Below are 18611 nucleotides of genomic sequence, written 5' to 3'. Positions count from 1 at the left end.
ATGGATCTCTTCCCTGCAGATATAGACTCTGATAATCAGCAACACATACACAAAGTCAATCAATCAAGAGGAGGAGAAAAAAGAGCAGCCGTCGAGTTATCTAGCCAGGGGCAACGATATGTTTTCAGTACTGATGTGTTCTCACCAGTCTTCAGGTATATGCATGGCGACGATTATATTTTACACGTGCATTCTTATCCCGCTCCGTCAAATTAAACAGACTCTATATGGTATCATAGTACTACTCACTAGTAGCAGTAGCAGGCTTGAGCCAGTTGAGAATGTCGAGTACTGTTGCAGCCGTCGGAGGTCTCAGCAGCGGCGGCTTCTAGTGGCCTGCAGGTTTGAGAAGGTGCAGAAGAAGGATGTGTCCTGTTCCATCTGCCTTGTGGAATTGGAGAAAGAAGATGCGGTGAGCCAGCTCTCAAGGTGTATGCACGTCTTCCATACGGATTGCATTGACAAATGGATACAGCGTGATCATTTTACCTGCCCACTTTGCAGGACCTCCATAGATTATTAACTTTTAGCCGTACTTCGTTGTACTTTCATTTGCATTAATTTAATCATCTGGGTATGATTTCGATGGTGGGGGTTGTAAGGGAAGCAGCCCAGTTCAAGTGAACTGTAGGGACATAGAAATTCAGAGAAAATAAAATAAAAAACTATATATCAATTCCTACTATATAGTCAATTTTTGTGAGAGTTTTAGATTAATGCGCAGCGGAGCAGAAGCAATCCAACGGGAGCCGGCAACGGAAACCTGCACGCAGGCACAAACGTCACCAGCCATGATGTAACTGGGTTGAATAAACGTTCCAGTAAAGCATGTGTGTGTGTGTGTCCACATGCATACATACATACATAAGAACGCAATTTTGGAAACTGAATGAACTGGACAAAGGCATTTCAATGTGTGGACAGATATATGCATTTGATGGCCATGAATTAGCAGCAGAGAGAATTACTGCTTCTCTGAATTGATAAAACAATAGTTTGTTTCAACCTTTAAAAAATATCCATGTCCATAGACTGTACAAGCACGCCATCATCTTCCCACGTAACATCCTTGGCCTTCGGATCTTTTCCAATTAATTGCAGAGGCGCATCCAGGCGCGGTGGGTTCTGCACACATACAGCATTCAAGAAATTTAGTCATGCTTAATCAATATCGCATTTTCCAAGAACCAAAAGCGAACACTGTTTGGGCAATGAGAACACCAGGAAAGAATTATTCCTCAAACATAGATGGGAGCACTACCATGCAGCGTATGAGAGGCCAATTAATTCCACGGAAAAATGGATGTTGTTTGATTTCATTAGCACCAGCTTTTGATCCTAATCGGATGGAAGGGTCTCTGTTCAACAACGCATTAATCAATTGTCTGCCAGAAAGACTAACCTGGGAAATCAAGATAGGTCAGTATTAGTCCAGAAGGTTTAAGATTAATAATGACATAGACAAACCCACCTGCATTTATGCTTCGATATTAGTCATAAAGGAGAGAGAGATCTAATTTCAAATTTTACTCCAATCATCCCTGACCTAGCGTTCCCTTTTAGAGTAATGATTCAATGTTCCAAGACCTCCGCTTATTGTGTCTCAGAAAGTAAACTAGTACATGCAACAAATTAAGTTATTAGATGTCACCCAAAAAAAGAAACCATCATCATAGGGTGTTAGAACAGGAGTACTTGTTTCTTTTTCAAATTGTGGGATAACCAAAATCTCAAATATGGACTTCTTTTATAGGACACGAGAAGCACCAATTAAGAGGAAAAAAGTAATTAGGTTAGGACAGAAAAGGAAAAAAGAAGAAACAAAATCCAAGAGCAAAAGGCTAATTCTTTCCATTCTTAGAAAGACATTTCAGATCCAAGTGTAAAAATTCCCGATGATTACTGCTTCCTAGGAAACAGAAGTTCCTGGTGGCACCAACGTTGGCAATATTTAAGAAGAGCACTATTAAAAAGTCGACAAAATCTCAAGAACTAAATAGCAAAATTAGTGCTATCTTACACAATTATGATAACATATTGCAAGTTAAAGATCTTACAGGGATGCTACTTGGAAAGGTGAGATCTTTCTGCAAAATGTTGGCAAATGTCTTTTGCCTGTTCTTTCCCCTGAAAGGTGTACGACCATATAGCATCTCATACAACAAAATACCTGAATTCCAAATTAAATAAACAAAAAAAAATCATGAGAAAAGAGACAAGTCAAATAATGCATGATATTCAAAGAGGCAAATTAAGCACAATCAGCACTTATCTTCAGAATGCAATTAATATATCTTTTACTGCAGGCCAAAAAACCAAGGCAAATTTTCTCACGCTGCATAAATCATCCAGTGACAGAACATGCAGCTTGCTAGCTATTTGTTTCAACCACCAAAAATGTAACATCATACGTGACTTAGTTATAGAAATTGCAATGCAGCATGACAATGACTGTAGGAGCCAAAGCTCTTGAGCAGTCATTGAGCGGTCCCATCAAGAAGATGACAGCACTCACAACTTTGCTTCTTCATAACAAGTATTATATCTAAAAGGGAATGCAATTAGTAGCATGCCATTTAGCCTATCAGGTATGCACGATTGCAAACAGTTACAATCACAGTAAAGAGGACATCATCATCAAACTGCCAGGTATACTTAAAGAGCCTTGAATAATATGAACATGTGAAATCTGTGAAGAAAAAAACATTATGATGCCATCAATCAAGGACAAGTTATGTTACATAAAACTGGCAGCTTCAGATGCTTATATTTGCAAGAAAATGGCAAATAATATATAAGGAAAGAAACAGTGGCCCAATGAACCCAATTAAACGAGTAGTGAAGAAAATGGGATACATATAACATTTGTGTGTCATGTGTGCACGATATGCTTACCAAGAGCCCACCAGTCAATCGCACTGCTGTGGCCCATGCCAGTGATTATTTCCTGAAGTCAAGAAACTCATAAGAACTCTTATATGAATAAAAATGCAACGAAATGGTAGACATAATTCCTAGTTATGTAATAAACATGTTGTTTGATTGATTGACGCTAGATGAACGAGCACATGCAAGCTTGTTTCAAGTTGTGTTGAGAAAAAAATGAATACATGCATGCATATTTCTTTGCTAAAGCAAAACATTCAATCTTAGAATATGGTAAAAATTTGAGTGCAGATCTGAATTCCCGAAGAAAGAAAAATAGCAATTACAGTGTTAATAACAACATTCTTCAAAAAATACTGTATCTTTTGAAGAATGTTGTTATTAACACTGTAATTCTTTAGGAAAGAGACATGAACATAAAATTCTTTAGGGAAATCTAAAAGCTTGGCAGCCAATTAGAAACACTTGACCCCTCCAAATGGTTGTTTTAAACCCACCATAAATGGACATTAAACAACTCAACGGCAGACTCAATCCAGGAAAATTGCTCTGAAAAACTTCCAGTCTTTCTAGAACCTTGTGGAACATAACTTCCTTGGTAGTACACACATTAGATTATTTCAAGTAAACAATTGTATAAGAGTTCAGAAAATGTTAAATTCACCATACAGGAGCAATATATTCTTCAGTTCCAACAAAAGAATTTGATTGCGTTATTGGTTCTGCGACAAATGTTGGTGGTGGTTGACTCCTTGATCTTCTTCTTTTATTAGGTGGTGCATGCTTTATAATCTGCATAGCACATTTGAATTGAACATGTAAAATGAGTCTTGATTCCCAAAATACAGTTTTAGAAATCTGTAAACTTCTGATTCCCATGCATGGTTAAAGAGAAAAAAAAATCTGAAAAAGTAAACGATATAAACGTTTCATGATTTTTTTTGGTGCAAGAATTGAATCGTGTTGAGTTACAAAATTGTATTGTGAAATAGTAAAAGTGTAAGAAGAAGAGTGTCAAATACATAGCAGAAAAGACATATTCGATTAACGTAACAATAAATGAAGACTTAAATAACTTCCAAAAACAAAGATTAGAAAAATTGGAAAAAGTATGAAGAAGGGGAAGATGGCCCTCCCACCATTCAAACATTTATAAGAAGATAGGATGTAGTTGGTTTAATGAATAACAGTGGTCCATAGGTAGGAAGCCAAAATGAAAACAAATATGTAAGAAACGAAACATATGATTTTTTTAACAGGAAGACAATGTTATACTTGTGGTTTGCAGGATGTCAAGAATGACAAATCAAAGTCACTCAAGACAATATGTCCATCCTTCTGAAGTAGAATATTTTCAGGCTTCAGGTCCCGATAAACTATTCCTGTACAATGTCATAAAAAAAACAAAGTTAAAATAAGAACCAGAAATAAAAAATTCCATACAATCAAAGCAAAATATATATATAATTATCATTAGAGAACCTTATTCTGTTGTATCTACGAGATGATTAAGCTTTTCTGGTTGATAGGCCAACCTTGAAATTTAGGGTATCTACTAAGATGGTTTCCCAAAATAAATACTATATTGGCATAGAAGCATGACATAATGCCATTCAAATTATCTATTTAAATAAACTTAGATAGAAACCACATATATTGTCTGTAAATGCAGATAATGTATTTCTTAGTTTAACCATCCTTATGAACTCAATGGCATATTTGATTGTGAAATCCCATCCAAGGCACTTGCACCCATTAGCACATAATACAACATCAAACATCATTTCAAGTTTATTTTGGGAGAAATGGGAAAGGTAAAGACAAACAAAGATTTGTATCACATCATAGCATTTATACAAAATGTTCAGAAGCATCAGGTATGAATACCCTTGCATTCATTCCCTTGTAGTTTGGCATACTTAAATCATGACAACATCAAGAAACAAAATTTTAAAATGAGTTCTAATCATTTTTTTCTGGCATTGATGGTAACACAAAATACTGAGCTCCAATCAAACAAGAGTTAGGCTGATAGCATGCTCCTAAGATGTCTAACAATAGTCTTGGAATTCTGAACAGCACTTGCATGCATTCATCTTAATGGTGTTCTTTCGATTTATGACTTGAAGAAACAACTAAAAGATAATAAACTTAAACCAAAGCACAGAGAGTAAGGCATACACTTTCTGTTCACAAAGTACCTAAACAATGAAGATATTCCAAGCCAATCACAACCTCTGCAGCATAGAACCTGGAGAGTAATAACAGTTGACAATTAACTAGAAGCTCGTTAATATAAGAGGTTGTGATGCAGAAGGCAGCAGCTGATATTGGCCAGGTCAATATGGTTTGGGGGACGGTTGTTTCAAAATTCTATGACATGAGTATTTGTTTGGTAAGAGAGCTCAATAATAAGGAAAATCTAAGGCTAAAAATCAGCTTGTGGGTAAAGCAAAAGAAAATCCTGCACCTTTAGGTTCATTAACCACATCCAAATTCTTATTATAACTTACATTTAGAGCGTGTTTGGCAGTGTGGTTGCGGGTGCTTTTCAAATAACTTTTCGTGCTAAAATACATGCCAATGATGTTTTTTCATTTTTAAAAAATCATTTTTGACATCAGCACATCAAAACGATCCAAAACATACAAACCATATTAAATTTTAGCAAAAAAAAAAAATTCAAATTTTTTGGGAACGCAGCCGCGTTCCCAAACGAGCCCTTAGTGCAAAGAAATTGTACCACAAGAAACAGTTTTGGTTTCAAAATTGTGAATCCTACAATTGGAAATGGTAAAAGTAGAAATGGTATTGGCATTTTAAGACATTAAATGGAGAACCAGGAGTACCTTGCAGATTCCTCATTGAATAATTTCATGGGTTGCTTGTCAAGCAATGCAAATAACTCTCCACCAGGAAAAAAGTCTGTTATCAGACAAACGTGTGTAGAAGTCTGACAAAATAAAGACATATCAGTGTATTTCACAGTACACAATAACTCAGTAAATTTAAGCAACAAATATTGAAATTTTCAGCAAGGGCAGTAGCGGTTGAACTAGGATTATGTGATGATCCATATAAATGAAGAAGAAACACAAAAGAAACCACACAAATTCATTTTAATACAAATTTAGAATATGCATTCAACCAATTTTTTTCATACAAACTTCTCCAAAAATGCACTAATTGACGTGTGCACACTGCACATTTAAGTATTTACATGTGAGAGCGTCCAACCAAAAATTTTAAGCTATTTGTTGGAGTCATTCCATGGTTCTAAATTGTGGACATGGTGATGGTGCAGTTTCAAGCTTCATAGGTGTGAATCATTAAAAACAAAATAAAAATTAATTTACACAAACACAATACTTGCAAGGGTGAAAAATTGTAGACCTGTGTGTTCAACATTAATTAAAAGAAGGGTAAATTACAATGACCCCTTTTGTGCCCAAACTAGATAAATAACCCAAAAGTTTAAAGATATAATGGAAACCCTTTTAGTACCCAGATTACCCATACTAATGGGTGATTTTAAAATTAGTAAGGGGTTTTGTAATATTTGCTTAAATATAGAGGGGGTTTCAATCATATTTTTATACTTTTGGGTGGTTTGTGTAATTTTACAATAACTTAAAGCTGTTATCCAATTTACCCTTAAGAAAAAAAGACCACAAAGGATTTTATTCAACATCCATTACCATGACATAACCTCTGTTTTGGCCATTACGGGTGGGAAAATCTACACTAGTTGCAATGTAATGGAAACTTAAACATTAAGGGTTGTTAAAACACTGCCTGGGGGAGCAGGTGTTGCGAAAGTATGGCCATTTTCTATGTAACACTTGCCAAACTTTACAACCACCAACAACGTGGACTATAATTTAACTAAATTAAGGACCACTAAGTCAACCTATTGTTGTTTTCTCCAAACCCTTTGTTGGCTCTTTGAGTAACTGCAGAACCAGAAGCAGGAAGCAAGTATAAAATTTCATCAAATATGACACCTCAATGGATGATGGCCCCAAGTATTTCCCAGTGGTAAGATGTTTTTCTTTTACTAGGAAGTGAGCAAACATGTTGAATGAAATGATGGGGGGAAAGCAACCAAAATTAAAGTGCCCTTGAAACTTCCGGCATTTCAGCCAAAACAATACTCTTCTACCATTTAGGCAACAGAAATAGTTAACTAGTAGCACAATTTGCAGGAGTAGACAACTTAAGCATCCATTCATCAATTACAAAAACAATTCATAAATATGAAAATAGGAATTTGGAAACTTGCATGTTAAAATTTCTGAATGTAGGGAAAAAAAGTAAAGAGTATCTCAAACGAGAATACCTGAAAAGAAGAATATAGTGTTGGAAGAAAAGGATGATCCAAGTGCGAAATGATTTCCCTCTCAATGCATGCTCGATGAACCTGTAAAGTAATCATAATAAGTGATGAGAATATACCTTTACGTTATCAAACATGAGTTGTTTTTGGCAGAGAAGATCTATGATGTTGCAGTTTCCATAACATTCTGGGATATTATGGTAATTAAATCATGGTAGGTTTTGAAGCGTGCACGTAGGCTTGCTTGCTTTCTGTGTATCCAAGTTAATATTTGAAATTTTTATTAGAGAGTGCCATCTTCGTGGTTCTAAATTTTCAACCTTCAAAGGATAAGAAAATAAGTGTCAAGAGCATCATGTAGCTTTCATTCTTAGCCAAAAGTATATGTGATTGTTCAGCTCTGACCACTCTCCAAGTGTATGCATATATTTTCACATTAATAAATTTATATGTTCCCCGCATAAAGAATTCCCTTTTGTATATCTTATAAACAACGAAAAATTTTCTATCACTTGAACATGGAACAAAACCACAACTGAAGGGGCATCAATATTGTACCACAAATGATATAGAGACCCTTGCACTTAGGACAAAAAGGTGATTGGACAAGAAAATTGTATGTTCTCAAAGTACTTTTCATACAGTGAAAATGTTTAAATATGGAACATTTCAGAAACAACAGCAAAAAGATATAAAAGAAAAGCTTAAGCCAGTTTCAGGAATCATATATCAACAACACAAGTCATGTGCTATCACATAAGATATTCAATAAAATGATAAAAGTTGCTAGGTATCTCAGAAATAATTTCTGGTTCTTCACACCTTGTTACGGTTCAGCATTATAGATTTTTCCATTGCCTTCATAGCATACAGCTCCCCTGCACCTTGCAGTTCCACTAAATGCACACTGAAATACATAAAAATGGTTTAACGTAAACATAGGAAATCTCTATGGACATGTGAACAGCAATGAGCCAGTCACAGTTCAAGCCAAAACAATCAACAGAAAGCCAGCACAACAAAAGGCACAGAACTGTCATTGGTGTGGTCAAAAATAAAGAAAAAAACTGTCAAGATACTTTCTTCCACTACTTATTGCCAGTCTACATATACACACTAAAATTTGATGAAAATAAAAAATAACTAAAATTATAAATGAAAAAAAGAACCTCTCATGACAACCTATCGACCTAAATTAATAACAGTTATCAAGTTTACCAACTACGAGTTGCCTCGTTCATTAGTTTTGACAATCCTTCCTCGCTTGAATTTTTACAGCAGAGACTAGAAAATTAATCAAACCAAATACAGCTTTCCAAGGTACAATCACGATTCCAAGCAATAGCAACATTAATCAAAACAAATACAGCTTTCCAAGGTACCATCATGATTCCAAGAAAAACCAACATTACCTATGCGAATAATAACAGAAAAGGGGAAAAATAAAAACAATTGAAGTTGGAAATAGAATGAAAGTCATAAATCACGACACAGATCCATGCACAATGCACCTATTTCAACCAAAAACCTAAAAAAGAGAAGTCAATACCTGCCAGTATCACCACAGCCCAAGGGTTTTATGGGCTTGAAATGATGTAGACCAATCTTTTCTCCACGGGAAGTGATCTGATACCAAATGGATGGGTTTTAATATGAAAAACATGAGAAGTCAATAAAGAGACAAACAATAAATAAACTGCTTCTGATTTCAGAGCAGTAAAGAAATATATGAATCTCTTACAAACCAAATATGAAGTGCAAAATCTGTTCAATTCAACATGCATTCATCACACAATGAATAATGAATGCCAACAAAGCAATCAATATAATCCATCTAAATAATACAGAATCAAAAGGAAGACTTATAGATGTCTTTCATGATTTATGAGCATAACTCTTCTCTATCTGACTCCAAAAAGAAAATAGAGCCTAAGCAAGTTGGCTAGCATGGATTATTTTACATCTAGAAGCTGGAATCCTTATCATTATTACTACTTCTGCTGCTTTGTAGTAAAGTCCACTTAGAGCAATTTATTAATTCATTCCTCCACTTAAGTAAATGAAATCAAGTTCATAATTAAATGAACTAAAGCACGTGATAGTATCTCTACTGCTTGGTCCTAGACATCAGATAGTACCACGCTACCAGCACACAATCTTTCTTTAGCCTTTATTGCACCTGAATCCTGCAACTTATCACTTCCCCATTTCATTTTTCCAAAAAGAAAGCAGGGACATTAATTAACATGAAAAAAAGTAGTTGTAATATCAGGCATTAACACAAAACTGATCATGTTGTGTCACTGCATGAATTACAGAGTTTCACTTTAGATGTAGGTTTAACCCAAACAAATTGATGCACACTGTGCAATATGTAGAATTGAATATCATTGCAGTATGAAAATGGTAGGTTAAGTTGATTGATCAGCACCTTCTGAATTGCAGTCCAAGATGGACTATTCTTTTTGTGAGGCCGTGGAAAGACAGGTTGAGAATGAATTGCCCACAAATCTTCAGGTCTCTGGAAAATATTATAGGACATAATGGCATGAACAATGACATAACTACAATTTCTCAAAAAGTAAATGACTTTTCAGAGAAGACATAAAAAGTTTAGGTAGCATGAAAATGGAAGTCAGAGAATAAATTAACTGTAGAAAAACTATGCCTGCCTATACATCACACACCATTTAAATGAGCTGACTTTCTAATAGCATTGCAAAATGTAGTATCTAAATCAGCCCAATTTGTGTACTAAGACTCTAAAATTATACATATTAAGATGTTCATTTATAAACCCATGAACTTAAGGAATTTCTGTAATTTGAGCATAAATTAAGATTTCTGTAGTTTTTTATTCTAGTGATTCCCAACACATTAAATTATGGATTTCATAATATTCTGAAGCAGTGAACATAGTCCATCTCGTTTTATTTGTTTAAAAAATTTAGAGATTATCAGTCATCAATTTCAGTAACCAAGCAATTTGTTACACTGCATATCATCATCCTCGCAATTCATCCATGTGCTATTGAGAATTTAAAACACAGAAAGCTCAAAGAAAGAGGCAGATAATCATTTGGATGAAGGTAAATGACATCAGCTACCTGAAGAGGAAAGAGTACCTTACCAAGTTGGCATCAGGAAGTTCTCGAACAGCTTCATCCACATTTTCTGCAGTAGCTTTAACCTGATAAAGAAGCACATGTAAAAGAATTAAAAGCTTGTGGGTGTTAATGGACATGGCAGATTTCTACGAGCATTAGATCCACTATAAAATGTTTTTTCTAACATGTTTGAGAGCTAACCCAATTTCACATTTTCACGCAACAGTTCTTCAAATTCATAGTTTTATGCAACAAATATACAATAATTTGGTTAGCTTCTAACTCCTTATGATTTTCTTGTCGCTGAGGCTAGATAGAGTATAAAATGGCAAATCAAAACATTAGTTGTTTATAAAATGATAAAGGGTGTGAGGAGGGTGGTTTCAATTGTCATTAGAGAATAGAAGAGGAGACAAGTGAAACAGCATACTCTTAACTGTGAAGAGAACATAGAGGAAACTAGTGAATATCTAGAAGTAATCCAAAGGCACAGTTTAACGCAATTCTGGGTGTCCTAATTACATCTCAACAAATAGTATAATATGGGGACTCTTATTTCTGTGTCCGGTCAATTTATCCAAATCACTAATTACAAATCCTGATTTCAGCAAACTAGTTCAATTTTTTAGCTTATCTAAAATGAGTGGACACTATGAAGTATGAACCATGATGTCTACCGACAAAGGAAAAGCGACAGAAGGAACCACATACCAACTTAGCACTTTGTAGTTCTGTTGCCTCTGACAGGCGGTTTTGCAGTGGTTCCACATGATCACTTCCATCCAGTTGAACACCAATGAAGTATTGAAGTTCACCCTACATAAAAACAGGGGACTCATAGCTACAAATCAGACCACAAGATCCCAACATAACTGCTTGAAAATGAGGGTAATTATTGTTGGATTAAGTCCCACGTGAAGGAGGCAGGAGAAAGAACGAGATAAGAGACAACTGTATAATGACAAAGTGGTTAACCATTTTAGAGTGGAATCAACCCAACAATAGAGAGAGAGAGGGAGAGAGAGAGAGAGAGAGAAGCAAAATTCTAAATAAAAACCCTACAACGTTATAGCCTAAGACTATTGGTGAAGAAAAAGGAAAGAGAGATCTTGATTCACCAAGGGCATCTATCTGGTAAGTGTGGACGTCCACTGATCAAATGTTCTAGATTGATTAAGAGAACCCATTCAGATGGATTTTCCTCGGTAAAATTATCATTACCTCAAAAAAAAAGTATGATTGAGGTACATGGTATGTTACAGGGATCGTGCATGAATAAAAAAAAAGGCTGGGGACGGTGAGAACACGAGCACAGTCTGCAGTAAGAGGATTGTCGGTTCACATGACAACCTCAGGAAAGGATAAATGGTTGCAAGTGAGGAGTGTTGGTGCAAGTCTCAGAACTGGAAGAAAGAAGGGAAAAGGACAAGATTAGGCCAAGGGCCAAGACACCAACATGATTAACCAGTTTAGTTTAGAGAGCCAACTGCACAATAACTACAGACCAACAAGAATTACAGCCCAAGATCAACCAAGAAACTCAAAGAATTGTCTACAATAACAATCATATACCTTTTGGTCACGCATAGGCTGCAAGTGAAATAAGTTCCAGAATTTCTTTCCTGCATGAAATGAAACATAAAAATTCATCATGGTGATTAAAAAATAAAAAAAAAATTGACTACATATTATGTCTTTAATAAGGGGCAACAACGTGTCCTCCCAAAGATTGTATCATAGAAAATTTGCAAACAGATGATGAATTCTCTCTCTAATATTCAAGGATTAATGAGAAAATTGTGACATTCAGCTAAAAAAGGAGTGCATTTGCAACATCATGAAATTGAATTCACATACTTACCACTCTTGGTATAGTTGATCAACTGAACAGTGATTTCTCTTTGTTCTCTTATAGCATCTCTTACCTTTGAGACAGTTGCTTGATCTGTCTCAGGTCCTTGAAGAAACCTGTATAATTGACAAAGCAAAGTAGAATAGTGTGTCAATTGTTGACAAAGTACATGGTGCAAGGAATAGAAGGGAGTTAAACTGATGCTGTTATGTTTATGTAATTTGTATAGGAAAGGAAATTTTAAACACCAGTGTTCAATTTGTAGCAGCAAGTGTTTCCACAAAAAATTATGAAATATAGGCATGATATAATCATGAGAATCAGCATAGATCTGTTCTTGATATTCTTCTTGACTGATAAACCAGTCAACTGTAAATGAAGTCCTGCCAATTCTGGTGTTTTGAAAACATTGCAAGTAATAACATGTTCTCTTAACTCTCTCCCTGCCTCTTTAATACTTTGAACCATCGATATCCAAAATTTTAAGCAGAAGTTGCAAATTTGTAGTTTTATAATGGTGTATTATTTCCTAAGAATTCAAAAAATATTAACACATATGGGTACTCTTTAAGGCATATAATTGAAAGATAAACTGAAGAAATGGTAGATTAATGAGGAACACAAAGTAACATCATGTTTATTTGGGAAAGACATGAGAAGAACTGGTTGGGCATGAGTACTATATGTAAAAAATAGAGTACGACTTGAAGGCAAATTAAGTGGGAGGCACGTGCAAAAAAGAGAAGATAACACTCAATGAAGACAGAAAATGTACTGCATTTCATACCGACAGTTTCTTCCCAAAATTTCTTCTCGAGTGTATTCTGTTAGTTCAAGAAAGCTATCAGAAGCAAATATCTGCACAATAAAGCTGAATTAATATAACATGCTGGTGTAAGGCTGCAAATATGCAGATTAAGTTTTCTAGCAAGGAGTATAATGCTAACATGGAGAAAGAACAGAGCATATATTTTATTTCATGGATTGAAAAGAATGCACACTAGGGTTGATAACAATTCAAATGCAAAAAAAAAAATATGTTAAACATGTATTGATTTCACAATCCCGCTAGTTTGTAGGTCAGTTTTCCAAAGAGGGATGAGCATGAGGGCAATGTATCAGAAAAAGCCCATGATCTATTGTACTTGTTCAGTTTACTTGTTGGATTAGTGCATCAAGGTTGTGGACCAAAGCTGGAGCAGTGCAAGTAACTGACTTGGATGAGAAATCCTATGCGCATTCAATGTTTCCAACATGAGAGACACAGGTGTGTATGCAGTAACACTGAGGACTGTGATGTACAGAGATAGTCTAACTAGCTGTTTCAGAGGGACTTGTATATGGGACAGGGTGTGGAGGAAGCACTACATTGTACTACTATTCAGTTCTTTAGTCAAATTTCCTTCTTTTTTTTTGTTTTTGATGAATTATAGTCAAAATCCCATGCCTTCATTGACCTTGAGTCAACTAACTAATGTAAATCTTTGAGTTCTTGTCATTCATAACTGTTCTACAAAACCTTTTGTGCTCTATCCTCACACATGAAATTTAGTGTAGCAATCAAACATGTAAGAAAGCATATACGAGACAGAGTTATCCATTTCTACGTTACAAGCTCCTCCTCTTCCCCTCATTTAAAAGTTTATGAGTTGATGTGAAAAAAAGCTTTTGAATCCAGTGTTCTGGCGTGAATGCAAGAAGGTTTTAGATAGCAGACTAGGTGGCCTATTCCTTTACTCGTGCACTCAAAACAGACTTTGAAATTCAAGATGTATTGGACAATGATGAGACAGATAGTAAGAAGAAAGTCTTAAAACTGACTAGATGCCTTACAATGGGGTTATCAGGAAGCCTAGGATCTGTGATCACAAAATTCTTTTCAATGCGTTCCAATGTGGTAGCTAAATCAAATCCTTGGCGTGTATCCCTTTCCCATTCAACACGGTCCCAGCTGTCAGAGCGTTCAATGTCTTTAGTCATCAAAACCTCAGGTTCAATAGTTGGTGGTTCTTCATGCTTTTCTGCAGAATGTGTAGACTTAGATTTGAACCTGAGAAGAAGGAAGGATGATATCGCACAAGTGATATATCTATTTAAAATTTTAGAGAATGATGTAGATGTAAGCTTTGTAAGGCAAACACAGCGGGAAGGTGGAGCTGCCAGACTAACCCCATCAAGGAAATGCGAGATGATTTTCTCGAGTTTTTGGCAGCGTCAGGAAAGGTAGTGGGGGATTGAGAGACATTAACTGGAGTGAGTCTACCAGGTGCGGTGACATTGTCAAGATCGATGGATTTAGGGAGAACATAATCGAGGTTGCCAGAAGTTTCATGGCTCACAGTGCGAGAGTGAGATTTGGGGTACTTGACAGTTTGGACAACTTCAGTCATGGAATCTAAAGCCTTATCCTTCTGACGAGCTGACAAGTCCAAGAAGCAGAAGAATCACGAATCAATCTTCATGGATATACGTCTGTATTTTAATAAAGAAAAAAAAGCAGAAAAATGGGGAAATCAATCAACTGCAGATACCATCGTAGCGGATTAAAGACTTGGGCAATCCATTTGGGCGCAAAGCCTTGTCGTTAACACCTTCCGTATATTTGCTGACCTCCACCTGCATTCTGCGCTCACCAAAACCAAAATGACGATAACGTTTTACTGCTAATCTATACAATTTTACACAAATTCATCCAATTAGATTATTGATAATTAAGAGAGAGAGAGAGAGAGAGAGAGAGAGAGAGAGAGAGAGATTAAATATGAAGAGTACCCAATGAATTTGATAGTGTTGCCACGATCATCCTTGATAGGGGTGACGGTGAGAAGATTCCAGAAAGGAGTGCCATTCTTCTTGTAGTTGAGAAGCCTCCCGCAGTAACTTGTCCCATTCTTGACGGCATCTCGTATCTTCGCCACTTCATTATAGTCCGTGCCTTCGCCTTGCAGAAACCGGCTGCATTTGCAACATACACACACGACGAGACGAGACGACTATTCAATTAATTTGTTTTAAAAATCAAATCACAGTAACTAATTCTTCGATTTAATCAACGATACCTAGCTACAGCCCTAGTCCTAGAGGCGGGTCTCCTGCTCCTTCCCCTCCGTTTCCCTCTACTGCTCAACGTTTCTATGCTTTGTATTTATTTTATTTTATATACTTTTTCCTAATTTATTCTTTTTTAAAATAAAAAAAAATTGATGTTTTATAAACCAGTTCCCCCCTCCTCCTCCTACAACTCCTCCTCCTCCTCCTACTAATACTATAGGCTTTAACCGGAATTTTAAGAGGAAAGGTTAACAGTTTTTTAACTGAAATGTTTAGTAGTGGAAGGCTAGCTCACCAGTTCCTTCCGATAACTTCTTTCGAAGAATAGCCTGTCATAGTAAAAAAACCACTGCTTGCAAACATGATAGGGTAGTCTGGTTTGGTGGCATCAGAGACCACAAACGTTTGCTGCAATGTTGCCAGAGCATTCTTCAGCTCCTGGGATACCCTCGGAAGGATTCCTCCTGCTTCGCTTTCCTCTGATGTCCTCGTCGACTCCACCATAAATGAGTTTTTTTTGCTTCTATTTCCTCCATTCTCCTCCTGTTCTGATCTAGTTGCTATAGCTTTGAAACTACGTTCTCCTACATCTGACCTCACAAATATTCCCCATTCTGCAGTCCTTTCTGCAATGCTAGCTCCGGTTAGTATCTTATTTGAAGAGGAGGGGGAGGTTTGTCCTATAGAAGATGAGTTGTTATGATCGGATGAGGTGCCTTGATCTTCATCTTTTCTTGATCTCTGCGCTTGATCGTCCATGTAAGAATTCACCTTTGGTTTGTCCATATTTAAATTTCTGATCTTTAGAAATCACCTCTGTGCCAAAATTATGGAAAAAGACAAGTCAGAGAAAAATGTTACACACGTTAGTAACCTGGCACATGCTCCATCAAAATAAATTGAAAGCTAGCTAGCTAGTGCTATGAACTAAGAATTGAGTTTCCAACTTCCAACAGAAAACATCGGGCTGAAAGTTCTGAATTTAAAAGCAATTAATTTGAGGAAGCATCAAGCAAACAGTGCTGTAGAATTCACGGTGTGCTGTCCATGAATCAAGATCACAAAATTCTGGAAAAAATGCTGCTAATTAAAAATGGCAGTGAAAGGTACAGCAGAGATCAAAAGACTACGTCAAGAAACTGGAAACAGTAAGATATGCTGTAAAGGTACAGTTTAGTTGGATATAATACAAAGATTTGATCGACTACTTAAAGAATAAGAAACAGTGTATTTATTACAAGCATCCCTTAAGATTCAGCCATATGTATTCGTAAAACAGTATTTTATACAGCTCTATCAGTACATTTAATACTGATAGAACAGAAGAGCTGAGCGGGAAATTAAGGAGAATGAGGTGGGAGCATAGTGCCAAATGGACCTTAAGAAAACAAGAAAGAAAGGCATGGAATAGCTTAGAGCGCGGGGAAAATTCATTGAGAAGGTTCTCACGTAATTCAGATCAACAGCAACAGTACAGAATTAGACTTCACGGGTGGCTAGCTAGCCCTTCTTGTCGGCAATGAATCAGCCATATTTGCAGCTTGCTCCGTAATAAACAATTCACAGAAACTGGACGTCAGTACGCCACAGGAAGCTAGGATAAGGGCTTTTGATTCTAGTAATTAAGCTGTTAGCTAGCTAATCGCCGGCCCTTTTATCTCTGTCAGCACTGCAGCAGTGTACTACGGCGTGTGCGCAGTAAATGAAGTGATAGTTTCTTCCTTGTTTTGGTTTCCAAATGGAATCAATATCAGGTGGATGTGGTGGAAATCAGATGACGTTCCGTTTTCACCATAAATGGGAATGTCCCCAACTGTCTTGTCCCCTTCTACACGCAGTGAGTTAATATACCGTGTACACAGTCCAAGTAACCACCATCTCCCCCTGCAGGTTTGGAGCGTGTAATGGATGAACGCTAAAATTTATTACCATGTTCAAACTGGATATGTTTTCATATGAAGCCACAAGTTATCGATGTGGCGTTGTTTCGAGATAAGTTTCGCGAGTGTTTTAGCTGGAGTTTTAATTTTTTTTAATATTTTAAAATTATTTTAATATATTAATATTAAAAATAAATTAAAAAAATATTTAAAAAAACTACTATTTATATTTTATTTTTTATTCTTTACTTCTTTCTTTGGCATGTATAACACTTATAAAATATTAAAAAAAATGATAATAGTTGTTTTTTAAATTATTTTTTATTTAAAAATATATTAAATTATTTTTAAAAAATTATTTTTAATATATATATATACACGCACACACATATTTTTTGTTTTTAGTTTAACATGGGTGTCCGGATCAGCTTGCGTGTACCTCGACTAATCCCAAGGACCCTGAAGTTAACGACCATGTAAGCCTCTAGTAGCCATCATATGAGTATCACAGGGATCAAACTTGAGATCACAAAAGAAACAAATCTTTTAATCATAAATTCTTATCACTAGACCACCACCTAAATGATTACACCCACGTATTTTTTGCCAACTACCTCCGTACGTGTATATAATCCATGCCATTTATATTGATTGAAATACTATAGATATTAATGGAGTCCTCCTTCCTTGGTTATGGAAATGAGCAAGGATTAACGAGACGATGCAAACAATTAAGAAATAATTAAGTAATCGTATTTTTTGTGCTGTCAAGTGTCAATTATGAACTTAAATCAAGCTTTCGTACTCGTAGTAATTAGATCATTCAATTGTGACCTTCCATCACCTATCTGTGGATTCTGTAGTCTTCGACGTGGCACAGTATTAATAGAGGAACGATGGATTCATTTCTGATTTCTCTGTATCATTTCTTTGCAAAAATTTCTTACAGGAAAAATAAATAAATAAAATATTTAGGAATGTCCCTATCAGGTGAGGTCCGATTGTAGATAGCAGGAAAAAAATGCATGGTGGTCCAGTAGTCGTGGCATCAGTTGCAGCCACGAAAGTCCTTGGTACTCACGTGGCTACGTGCCGATATGTGGGTCTCGGCTTTACCCAAAGCTGAGTGGTGACCGTGTCTCCTTCCACGGATGGTGTTTGATAATCTGACAAGCAGTCACTGTCCTCCCCCTCCCTCTCCCTCTTTGTCAAGGTTACCTCTGAAGAAAAATGTAGGAACGTGTCGTGCTTCTAGTAGTCCAGCCCCTCATTTCTTCAAAATGTAATCTTGATTACTGTATCGATATCCCATTACGTGTCTGGTCGATAATTTCTATGATTCTGTTTTTTTTTTTTTTTCTAGATATATCTACTTTACACTAGATTGATTTTTTGCGAGGATACTGTTGTTTTCAAAAAAAAATTAACTGTAAATTAAAAAAATTATACAAATTTTTAATAAAATAAATTAAAAAAATATACATACTAATAAGCAATAA

General features: G+C 36.0%; 1 protein-coding gene across 2 annotated transcripts; it reads right to left on the bottom strand.

Annotated features, from left to right (window-relative positions):
* Positions 1 to 72: 72 nt before the first annotated feature.
* LOC133698513 (phototropin-2-like) lies at positions 73 to 17145 on the bottom strand. Of its 2 annotated transcripts, none has more exons than XM_062121458.1 (24): positions 16682 to 17145; positions 15528 to 16048; positions 14954 to 15136; positions 14713 to 14804; positions 14351 to 14600; positions 14015 to 14231; positions 12969 to 13039; positions 12191 to 12297; positions 11902 to 11951; positions 11041 to 11145; positions 10353 to 10412; positions 9654 to 9743; positions 8772 to 8848; positions 8045 to 8129; positions 7226 to 7306; positions 5736 to 5839; positions 5088 to 5137; positions 4162 to 4268; positions 3556 to 3678; positions 2896 to 2947; positions 2058 to 2170; positions 1262 to 1402; positions 1007 to 1125; positions 73 to 763 (listed from the first exon to the last, which is right to left on the bottom strand). In XM_062121458.1, the coding sequence occupies exons 2-23, from the start codon at positions 16016 to 16018 to the stop codon at positions 1009 to 1011; spliced, it is 2766 nt and encodes a 921-aa protein (XP_061977442.1). In that variant the 5' UTR covers positions 16019 to 16048; positions 16682 to 17145; the 3' UTR covers positions 73 to 763; positions 1007 to 1008. The 2 variants fall into 2 exon arrangements, with proteins under 2 accessions (XP_061977442.1, XP_061977443.1); XM_062121459.1 differs by lacking the exon at positions 16682 to 17145 and adding an exon at positions 16611 to 16629.
* Between the last annotated feature and the right edge of the window lie 1466 nt (positions 17146 to 18611).

The sequence above is a fragment of the Populus nigra genome, chromosome 7 (genome assembly GCF_951802175.1).
Source record: "Populus nigra chromosome 7, ddPopNigr1.1, whole genome shotgun sequence".
Lineage (NCBI taxonomy): Eukaryota > Viridiplantae > Streptophyta > Magnoliopsida > Malpighiales > Salicaceae > Populus > Populus nigra.
This window is presented reverse-complemented; position numbering and strand designations above follow the sequence as displayed.

Bases quoted from the DNA above. Each gene is read 5' to 3' on its own strand.
- LOC133698513 (XM_062121458.1), bottom strand. From the start codon at position 16,018: ATGGACAAACCAAAGGTGAATTCTTACATGGACGATCAAGCGCAGAGA. The intron at 12,298-12,968 runs GTATGAAATGCA...TCAATTATACAG, and splicing joins ATTTTGGGAAGAAACTGTCG to GTTTCTTCAAGGACCTGAGA. The intron at 8,849-9,653 runs GTGCTGATCAAT...ATTTGGTATCAG, and splicing joins CTTGGACTGCAATTCAGAAG to ATCACTTCCCGTGGAGAAAA.